Source organism: Festucalex cinctus, chromosome 13 (genome assembly GCF_051991245.1).
Source record: "Festucalex cinctus isolate MCC-2025b chromosome 13, RoL_Fcin_1.0, whole genome shotgun sequence".
Lineage (NCBI taxonomy): Eukaryota > Metazoa > Chordata > Actinopteri > Syngnathiformes > Syngnathidae > Festucalex > Festucalex cinctus.
Window position 1 is genome coordinate 27,636,084 of NC_135423.1, and position 12,025 is coordinate 27,648,108.

Genomic DNA, 12,025 nt, shown 5'->3' on the forward strand with positions numbered 1-12,025 from the left:
TATATATATATATATACGTATATATATATATATATATATATATATATATATATATATATGTATATATATATGTATGTATATATATATATATATATATATATATATATATGTGTATATATATATATATATATATATATATGTATATATGTGTATATATATATATATATATATATGTGTGTATATATATATATATATATATATATGTATATATTAGGGCTGTCAAAGTTAAAGCGTTAATAGATTAATTAATCACAGAAAAATATTGCATTAATCACGTATTAATGCAGATTAATCACACTATTTTATTTTACCGCACTTGAGCCTTGAACGTAACCGATGATGGTTACATTGAAGGCTGTGCAGGTCATTGATTAGGTCAATGCACGGCATTTCCTACGCCTGTTGTTCCAAAATGAGCGGGGTGACTCCAGTCGGTGGTAAATTTCGCTTTAAAAAACACCCCGACGGGACTTTAGATAAAACAAAAGTAATTTGCGTTTAATTAATTAATAATTGCTGAATTGCACCCAATTGGTATGATGCTGTTATGATATGTTATGAGCAATACACGCATGCATGCAATTGCGTACATGCATTTAATCAATGCTTGCAAATGACATTCAGATAATAAAATGCATTAATGTCAAAATATTACGGTATTTTGTATTTATTTTATATTACGCAAATTTAAATTTAGCTGATTAATCGTGATTAATCAAAATTAAAAAGTGTGATTAATCAGATTAAAAATTTGAATCGTTTGACAGCACTAGTATATATATATATATATATATATATATATATATATATATATATATATATATATATATATATATATATATATATATATATATATATTAAATATATATCTTAAAATTACCATAATTTGCTTACTTACCTTTGATGTACTTGTGTGGATTATTCCTGTAACGGTCATCCACTAAAATTAGGGCACCCCAGTCATTTCTGTGACGAATACACCTGAACAACATGTTAATTAGTTTTTTTAGCGTTCAATTCAAATTGATACAATTACAATAAGATATTTACCTTCCCAGGGCCTGGTTTAGAGCTCGGTAAGCCTGAATCTCATACCAGCGATGGCCAGGGAGAAGACCTCTACTCTTTGAGTGCTGATCATTGTACTTCATCTTGAGTTCGACCTACAACACATCATTAAATTCTAAACATTGGAACTATTAGATAAAGATAACGGCATAACATTCTCTGCAGTAAAACGTTGCTCAAATACATTTGATAATACATTCGGTTTTTTTGGCTGTCATAAATACAAATCCAATTCCAACTAGAGCTGCGAGCAGCTATAAAGGGCCCTCGCAGCCCAGGCAATGTTGGGGTACTTGCACGTTGGGCTATTGGCACATTGGAAGCAGAATTTCTTTGAAAATGGCATAATAAACCTCTTACATGTGGATTTTCTTTGCCAGGTGTGATGAATGTGTCAAGCTCAATGGGTTTTGGTGAACGTTAAGATCTGCAAAAATCAGTGTCCTTTTTTATTTTTAGGCAATCAGTTGCTCTGATTGGTATTTTTTGTAAAAGTATATAAGCACATCATCGTTCGTTGTACTCACTTCACAATGTTGCTTTTATTGTCCATAGAGCAGTGGTGTCCAAACTACGGCCCGGGGGCCATTTGCAGCCCGCCGTCCATTTTTCAGTGGCCCGCGACATATGCTAAAAATGACATTTGACTCAGTTAAAAAAAAATAAAATAAAAACAAAAATGTTTGGAGATGGTCAAAATAAGAAGGGAGGGTGTCGAAAAATACAGATGCTATTAAAGGTTATTTTAGTTAACTAAAACTAACGAAAAAACTTAAATTCAAAAAACAATTTCGTTAACAAAATAAAATAAAAACAAAGATGCTTTAAAAAAAAAACTAACAAACTACATTTTATGTTTACAAAACTAACTATAACTATAATTATAGCAAACATGTCCTTCGTTTTAGTCTTTGGTAATTAATTTAATGCATGAGCCTTTGGGGATGATTTTAAATGTGATTTTTAGTAGATTTATTTTGATATAAACTGGAATCGGGCCCATGGTGTTTTTTTTAAATATTGTGCACAATACTACACATTGAAAAAATAAAATACAAATAAAACTAATACTGAAACTAACTAAACTAAAATTAAGAAAAACAAAAAAAAAACATATTAAAGAACTAAAACTAATTTAAAAAAAAAAACAGAACCACAGTGAAAACTAATTAAAACTAACTAAATTAAAAAAAAACTAAACCCAAAACAAAATAAAAACTCAAATTAAAAATTCCAAAACTATAATAACCCTACTGCCATATTACAAATAAATTGGTTCATATACTGTACTGTACACCCCTGCCATAGAGGCTATAAAAGATAAATAAAACAAAAAAAAGTACATGTGTTTGGGTAGGTGGCGCTGTATTTATAACTGAATGTTGTCATAGAGATGCCAAAAATTGGCATCCTTTTTTATTTTTAGGCAATCAGTTGCCCTGATTGGTATTTTTTGTAAAAGTAGATATACACATCAGCGTTCGTTGTAGTTGCTTTGATAGTCCATAGACGCGATCAAAAATAAATGAAACAAAATAAAAAGTACATATGTTTGGATAGGTCTGATGCCAGTGAACATTTTGAGTGGTGGAAAGTAAAACAATATTCATAAATGACTTATCACACTTAAAATGAGTTTACAAATTTTGTACAAAATACCATATGTTTTTTTTTTTTTTCTTTTTAATGCTTCAAAGGCTAAGTGGTGCTGTATTTATAACTGAATGTTGTCATAGAGATACCTTCAGGCCTTGACTATAAACATACATGTCAAGTTTGGGATTTTTTGGGGCATGTACCGGGGAGTTATTAAGCATATCCTTTTTCATTGCGAAACATAAAATTTGATGCCCCGCCCTCATCATATAGTATTCCGAAAAGTGAAGATTTTTTCCCCTTTCGTTGCTGAGGTCTTGACATGGTCCACGCCAAGTTTGAAGTCAGTTGGATGAAACGTGTAGAAGTGGGCAAAAGTATGCACCCTGTAAATGTGCAAAAATCGTCAAAAATTCGTAGCTCACTTCCTGTACATTTTAGCTACTTGGTCCAAATAGACTTTTTTTGTGCATCTCGGGGTGCTAAACGCGACTGCCAATTTTCGTAGCTCTAGGTCAAACGTGCCGGGATTGGTTTTTATTTTTCTACTCAAGGGGGCGCTAACCCCGGGTTTTCACCGGTTGCGGTTGCGGTGCGGTTGCGGTGCGGTTGTGGTGCGGTCCGGCGACGCAAGCAATTAGATTCCATTCATTCGAATGGTGCAGTTTACACCGCTTGCGGGTGCGTTGCGTGTCGACTGCGGAAGGCCTGCGGCGTGCCGCAAGCCTTCCGCAAGGATAGACCTATTTTCTATTTTTGCCGGACGCCGCAGGGGTAGGCCTCCGGCAAATGGCAAGCTAGCACAAAACACATCGAGCGGGACAGGAAGACCGAGGCCGTTTCAAAATAAATTTCCGGTTACCTTTCAGAATAAAACACTCGCCAGCTCCTATTTCGCAAGTTTTTCAGCAAAACGTGACGTGGGCGTCGCCGGGCCATGTGCTCATTCACGGTTTAGACACCAGCGAACATGGACGAGGAGAGTTTTATATTGGAGGTGGAAAACCACAAAATAATATATGACACGGCACATCCTTTTTATAAGGACTGTAATGTATTGTGAGTTTGATGTTCGCGATTGCTTGTTGTGCCCGTCTCGCTTGCCGTACTGAGCGGCAGCCGGACGGGGAAGACAGAAATAAAGAGTGGACCCGCACTGACCCGACTCTCGTTATTAATATACTTTACAAGGACAACCAAAAAAAGGATGCTGCATGGAATCTCATAGCAGAAGAAGAAGAAAAGGTTAAATCAAAAGAAGTCCACCTCTCTTTCTGCTTCTCTGTTGAGCACAGACATTCTGTATGTTTGTCGTTGTGAAATGCCACATGATCGCGCGCGCGCGGTCCCGCGAGACACGTTGGGAAGTGGGCGGCGACGGAGCTGCCGGACCGCAGCTGTGCGGAGCCGGTGTGGATTGACAAAAAAATTGACCCGTCCGGAGCACGCAGTCAAGACGCACCGCACCGCAACCGCACCGCAACCGCAGCCGGTGAAAACCCGGGATAAAGAGTCACGTTGTTATGACAACATCAGAATATCAAATTTTTCGGCGCGCCCGAACAGTGTGCAAAGTTTGGTGAGTTTTCGTGAATGTTTAGGTCCTCAAAAATGCGATCGTTTACGGTTAATAATAATAATAATAATAATAATAATAATAATTCGAACAAAAAACAATACGGACCTCGCAGCGGTAGCTGCTCCGGCCCTTATAATAATAATAATAATAATCATCATCATCATCATAATCATCATCATAAATTTTACAAAAACAATAGGGACCTCGCAGCGGTCGCTGCTCGGGCCCTAATAATAATAATCCGAAAGAAAAACAATAGGGACCTCGCAGCGGTAGCTGCTCCGGCCCTTATAATAATAATAATAATAATAATAATAATAATAATAATAATAATAATAATAACCATCATCATCATCATCATCATAAATTTTACAAAAACAATAGGGACCTCGCAGCGGTCGCTGCTCGGGCCCTAATAATAATAATAATCATAATCATAATCATCGTCATAATAATCAGAACGAAAAACAATAGGGACCCCGCAGTGGTAGCTGCTCGGGCCCTAACGTAGTAGACATTGTGTTCCACATAAAAAGGTTATTAGTTTTAAATTAAATATCTTTTCATTGTAATGAATTTAATTAAACGGGTTGAACATGATTTTCATCAAATCATTGTATTCGGTTTTTATTTGTTTAATACAATGTCTTAACTTCATTAGAATTGGGTTTGTATAATCATGGCCCTCAGAGGGTTTTCTTGAGTCCAAAGATTTACATTACGTACATGGGCAGATGTGATTTGTGTTGAAATATTTACAACAATGGCCTGATACCTTCAGCCCCAACATGAACCTGAACAAATACCATGCCGAGTTTTCCCTTATCTCACAGATAATGCATGTACGGGACAGGTGCCATGACAGATGGAGTGGTGGAAGAGAAGTAGCTCTCGGTAGCATGAGACATTCCTGCCCCAAAATGACAGGAATTCTTCCATCCACTGCAATCTGTCAATGCTGACTGTTGGCATCAACATTTTGATCTGGAAAAGTGAAAAGTTCACCTCCTGTCTGAGGGGGTAGCTATGAAGGGCAGGTGACTGAATAGAGCCATAACAAATCTTGACAGGTACTATTTGTTCGCCCAGAGGCCACCAAAGGAATGTGACAGGTACAACATGTTCCCTCATGTGCATCAAACAGCCACTGTAGCTGTAGGTTGTTCAAACAGTTATAGCAAAGGAAAATAGTTGCTGAAAAGTTAAAATACCTGTATGTATATATATATATATATATATATATATATATATATATATATATATATATATATATATATATATATATATATATATATATATATATACACATGCACGACACAAAATCACACGCATTATCAATGAAAGTGGTTCTCGAACAACCCAATGAACGCTTGCCTTTGCCATGCCGAGTGATTTAAAATAATTAAAAATTATCTCAACCTGAACCTCTTTGACAAAATGCCAGTAGCCGAGAGGGATTATGTCATTTAAAGACAATTGTGACCCATTTGAGCATTCTGACTGCTAACATTCTGGTCTGTACACTTTTCAGTCATCTTCCAATCTAACATGACAGGTAACATATGTGAAAAAGCCAATTCTGGCTTGAAGCAAATCTCACAATGTGCAACAAACCACAAGGGATGAGTTAAAATGTCATGAGATCACTCGCTTGCTTTGGCCTTGCCCTCCAAACCCACTCATCTTGAAAAATATATTTGACCATTATTAGGCAAAGCTGTTGGCAAAGCACATTTAGAAACTATTTTAAACTGGTCTATGGAGGTGATGGCTGCATGAGAGGCGGATTTGGACAATACAGTACAATGTCTCTGCCTCTGGCCATTTGAGGCATCTGGTGTCACTGAGGTTGTTGGGGGCATCATCTGTTACAGGGCCTCATCTGTTACTGACATGAATTGGCATCAGAGTGAATTTGTCTGTCTGTGTGTGCAAGGCACATGGACGTTAGTTTAAAAGAGCTTGCAATTGTATCACATTCAATTGATGATTGATCATGTATCAGAGGAATCTTTTAATGTGAATCCCAAAATTCGGAATTTGTTGCACTGTTAAACTATTTGAGAAGAATGTGTAAAATGAACTCAGAAATTAGTTAGTTTTAGTTTAGAATTTTCATTAGGGATGTTTTGGCCCTTCTATGTTTAAAATCTACACTAATTGTCAGATGAACATAACATACTTGTAAACAGAGCCAATATGTGGAGGAACTCAATTTATTGTATTTATTAATTTTATATTTAATTTAAATAATTATTAATTAATTATTTTATTAATTTTATTAATTTTATTAATAAAAAAATTGTATCAATTTATTGTAATGCTTGTATTAGTGCCTCATTATATATATATATATATATATATATATATATATATATATATATATATATATTATATTTAATTGAATTTATATTTATATATAAATTAAGTCAAATCTGAATAAATTTTTAAGCAGTATAGAAATTACTCAAACGTAATATTTCAGTTTTTGATCAAGTAATAAAACAATGCCATTCCCAAATTAATGAACAAAATAGACTATTATAGGGATATAACGATATCCAAACATCACGATACGATATCACGATATTAAGGTCACGATACGATAATTATCACGATATTGTGTGTGTGTGTGTGTGGGTGTGGGTGTGTGTGGGGGGGGGAAGCAATATTTAAAAAAGATCACAATATTGTAAAAAAATAAATAAAAGAGAGCTCATACTAAAAAAAACACACAATATTGTGCTTTATAACACAATATATAACAGCAATATATATAAACCACCTACAATCTCTAATAACAATATTGAGGCACTTATTTGCTAATGCAAGCACACATTTATCGCTTCACAAGCAAATTAGATTCCCCTTCATCTGACAATTAGCGTAGATTTTAAACATAGAAGGCCCAAACATCCCTAATGAAAATTAAATTACACTAATAAGCTAGCCACTAGAGGGTGCTAGAACTGCACAAATGGAAGTCAATCTGACTTTTTTAAACAGATGTCCTTTTAAATATTGTGAACATGACGACAAGGATATTGTGGCAGTTTTAATATCACAATATTGCCCTTATCGTTACATCCCTACTATATGACCTCGACACATGTAAATAAATTAAAATACAGTACTAATTGGCTACTAAATCATATTTTAAACACTACCGTGAGCGCAAGCAATGCCTTTTTGTTTTTATGCACTGTGGCACAGCCGCATCTGTCCCGCGTGTGCTGCATTCACACAAAAGCTCACTGTCCTGCCTTGTTTTTTGTTCCGCCTACACGACAACCAGTGCCGACAACGGTGGGCTCTTGGCATTTCAGCAGGCGATGATCGGGCGGTGTGTTGTAGGTTTCAGACCTGTCGTGTGACGACATGTCCGGTCCACGACACAGAACGAATTTATCGGGTAATCTGAAAGCGTGACTGTTGTAAAAGACAAAGAAGTCATGTAGTTTTGAGCTCAGCATAAGGCTGCCAAACTTGAATACATTGATTTTCATATTATTTTATGCCTCTACAGTGAAAATTCCACTGTGTATGACATATAGATGTACTAATAACCCTGTGAGTGGCACTACATGTACAATACACCGCTAAGAAACAAAACAATTTTCTCTAATAAGGTATATCTCCAGCAAAGATTCATCTGCATCATGCTGTCAGAACCATCAACAATCAAGTTAAAGTAAAGCCCAATGGGAAAAAAAATCACTATGAGAATCTAATTAGGGCCCGAGCAGCGACCGCTGCGAGGTCCCTATTGTTTTTGTAAAAATTAGTCTTCTTCTTCTTTATTCTCCGCAAACGATCGCATTTTTGAGGACCTAAACATTTACGAAAACTCACCGAAATTTGTACACTCTTCGGGCCCGGCGAAAAATTTGATATTCTGATGTTGTCATAACGAGACTCTATAGCGCCCCCGACCATAAAAAAAAATAAACACCAATCCCGGCATGTTTGACCGAGAGCTACAAAATTTGGGAGGCACTTGTATTGTAGCACCCCGGGACGCACAAAAAGTCAATTGGGACCATGCAGCAAAAATGTACAGGAAGTGAGTTATGAATTTTTGAATATCCGAATTTTGGCCCATTTTTGCACATTCAATGTGGTCAGACTTTTCCCCCCTTTGCAAACAGTTTTAATCCGATTGACTTCAAACTTAGCATGTAGCATCTCAAGACCTGAGACAACAGCTGGGCAAAATATCTTGACTTTTTGGAATACTATATGACGGGGGCGGGGGATCAAATATTGCCTTTAAAATTTCATTTGTCCAGAAAGACAAAATGCTTAATAATTCCCATGTACAAGCTCCAAAAAATCTCAAACTTCTCATGCAACTTAATAGTCACGGCCTGAAAACATCTATTTAATAAAATTCAGTTATACATATGGCACCACCTAGTGGTGACAATAAATGTCATAATTTACGTTTTTAGCTACTGTTCCGAGCTCGTTGAAGGGATCCAGTTGAAAATTGGTCAGAAACGCCTCAACATGTTGATCATGGCCCACACCGAATATTGTAAATTTTCGTCAAAGGGCGTGGCCTATACAGTGCCGCAAAGTCTGATAATTTTTCGTGAGAATAAAAGCTGCTTTAACTTGACCCAGATGGTCCAATCTTCTCAAAATTTCACACATTTGATGAGAGTCAAGCCCTTAAGACATCTATTGGCAATTTTTTTTCTTTCGATTTTTCTTCAATGTTTTTCTCCAACCACGTTAACTGGACCTACCTCATATTTGCTCAGATGAGGGTTTCGGCCTTCATGATGTCACAACACGAAGTTTGGGAGTTTTCGCAAATCGCTGTGGGCGTGGCTAAGCGCTGTTCGCCAAGAAAACAACGCCAATTTTGAGGGCCGAAACATGCACAGAAACTAATAAAACTTGGCGCACACATCTGGCCTGGCAAAATGAGCAATATTTTATCGTGGATTGTGCTATTTTTACAAAAATGACTCAATAGCACCCCCTAGAAATTTTTAACGAAGCAGCCCTGGTTGTACGTTTAAGCAAGATCTTTGGAAATTTTTAGGTGTATGAGGGAGCCGAAGACCTACAAAAAATGTCTATTGGACCTATATGCTAAAATGAACAGGAAGTGAGCTACAAATTTTGGAATGTCCCATTTTTGACGATTTTTGCACATTTACAGGGGGCATACTTTTGCCCACTTCTCCTACATGTTTCATCCAACTGACTTCAGACTTGACCTGGACCATGTCAAGACCTGAGCCAACGACAGGCGGAAAAATCTTGACTTCTGAATACTATATGATGAAGGCGGGGCATCAAATTTTGTGTTTCGCAATGAAAAAGGATATGCTTAATAACTCCCCGGTACATGCTCCAAAAAATCCCAAACTTGACTTGTATGTTTATAGTCAAGGCCTGGAAGTATCTCTATGACAACATTCAGTTATATATGCAGCGCCACCTAGCCATTGAGGCAAAACAAAAAAATACCCCACATACGGTATTTTGTACAAAAAATGTAAACTCATTCTAAGTGTGATAACTAAGTCATTTATGAATATTCTTTTACTTTCCACCACTCAAAATGTTCACTGGCATCAGACTTATCCAAACATGTACTTTTTCATTTATTTTTGATAGCCTCTATGGACGTTAAAAGCAGTATCGTGAATGAAGGATATGCTTAATAACTCCCCGGTACATGCATATTTATTTAAGGCCTGAAGGTATCCCTATGACAACATTCAGTTATAAATACAGCGCCACCTAGTCCTTGAGGCATTAAAAAAAAAAAAAAAAAACCCACTCACGGTATTTTGTACAAAATTTGTGAACTCATTATAAGTGTTATAAATAAGTCATTTATGAATATTCTTTTACTTTCCACTAAAGATGTTCACTGGTATCAGACCGATCCAACCATATGTACTTTTTTATTTTGTTTTATTTATTTTTGATAGCCTCTATGGACAATAAAAGCAACATCGTGCAATGAGTACGAGCGATAATGGGTATATATACTTTTGCAAAAAATACCAATCAGGTCAACTCATTCCCAAACTAGAGCTGCGAGCAGCTATAAAGGGCCCTCGCAGCCCGGGCCACGTTGGAGTCCTTGCACGTTGGGGTACTTGCACGTTAGGGTACTGGCACGTTGGGGTACTGGCATATTGGAAGCAAAATTTCTTTGAAAATGGCATAATAAACGTTTACATGTAGAATATTTTTTTTGCCAGTGTGTGTCAAGCTCAACGGGTTTTGGTGATTGTTAAGACCTGCAAAAATCAGCGTCCTTTTTTATTTTTAGGCAATGAGTTGCCCTGATTGGTATTTTTTGTAAAAGTGTATATATACATCATCGCTCGTTGTACTCATTGCACAATGTTACTTTTATTGTCCAAAGGGGCAATCAAAAATGAATAAAACAAAATGGAAACGTACATACGTTTGGATCGGTGTGAAGCCAGTGAACAATTTGAGTGGTGGAAACTAAAAGAATATTCAGAAATGACTTAGTCATCACACTTAGAATGAGTTTACATTTTTTTGTACAAAATACCGTATGTGGGTTTTTTTTTTTATATAAGCCTCAAGGGCTAGGTGGCGCTGTATTTATAACTGAATGTTGTCATCGAGATACCTTCAGGCCTTGATTATAAGCATACATGTGAAGTGTGGGATTTTTTTTGGAGCATGTACCGTGGAGTTATTAAGCATATCCTTCATTCACGATATTGCTTTTAATGTCCACAGAGGCTATCAAAAATAAATAAAAAAATATATATGTTTGGATAAGTCTGATGCCAGTGAACATTTTGAGTGGTGGAAACAAAAAGAATATTCATAAATGACTTAGTTATCACACTTAGAATGAGTTTACATTTTTTGTACAAAATACCGTATGTGGGGTATTTTTTTTTTATGCCTCAAGGGCTAGGTGGCGCTGCATATATAACTGAATGTTGTCATAGAGATAGCTTCAGGCCTTGACGATAAACATACATGTCAAGTTTGGGATTTTTTGGAGCATGTACCGGGGAGTTATTAAGCATATCCTTTTTCAGTGTGAAACACAAATTTTGATGCCCCGCCTTCATCATATAGTATTTCGAAAGGTCAAGATTTTTCCCCCTGTCGTTGGCTCAGGTCTTGACATGGTCCAGGTCAAGTCTTAACTCAGTCAGATGAAACGTGTAGGAGAAGTGGGCAAAAGTCTGCCCCCTGTGAATGTGCAAAAATAGTCAAAAATGGGACATTCAAAAATTCGTAGCCAACTTCCTGTTCATTTTAGCATATGGGTCCAAGAGACTTTTTTGTAGGTCTTGGGCTCCCTCATACACCTAAAAATATTCGTCGTTCTTGCTTAAACGTACAACCGGGGCTGCTTCGTTAAAAACTTCTCGGGGGCGCTATTGAGTCATTTTTGTAAAAATAGCACAATCAACAATAAAATATTGCTCATTTTACCAGGCCAGATGTGTGTGCCAAGTTTCATGAGTTTCTGTGCATGTTTAGACCCTCAAAACTGGCGTTGTTTTCTTGGCGAACAGCGCTTAGCCACACCCACAGCAATTCGCGAAAACTCACAAACTTCGTGTTGTGACATCATGAAGGCCGAAACCCTCATCTGAGCAAATATGAGGTAGGTCCAGTTAACGTGTTTGGAGAAAAACGTAGAAGAAAATTCGTAATAAAAAAAATTGCCACTAAGTGGCGCTATCAGTTAGATGAAATATAAGTCAGTAGATGTCTTTAGGGCTGGACTCTCATCAAATGTGTGAAATTTTG

The 12,025-nt window shown here is 36.6% G+C and overlaps 1 protein-coding gene across 5 annotated transcripts in view; it reads right to left on the reverse strand.

Moving 5' to 3' along the window:
• Positions 1–12,025, reverse strand: part of brip1 (BRCA1 interacting helicase 1) — a 484,938-nt gene that overhangs the window by 22,241 nt on the left and 450,672 nt on the right. For all 5 annotated transcript variants that reach the window (XM_077540670.1, XM_077540669.1, XM_077540668.1 and 2 more), the window contains 2 exons: positions 1,051–1,163; positions 899–981 (listed from right to left, as the gene is read on the reverse strand). In XM_077540670.1, coding sequence (XP_077396796.1) covers positions 899–981; positions 1,051–1,163 — 196 coding nt within the window. The remainder of the gene's footprint in view (positions 1–898; positions 982–1,050; positions 1,164–12,025) is intronic.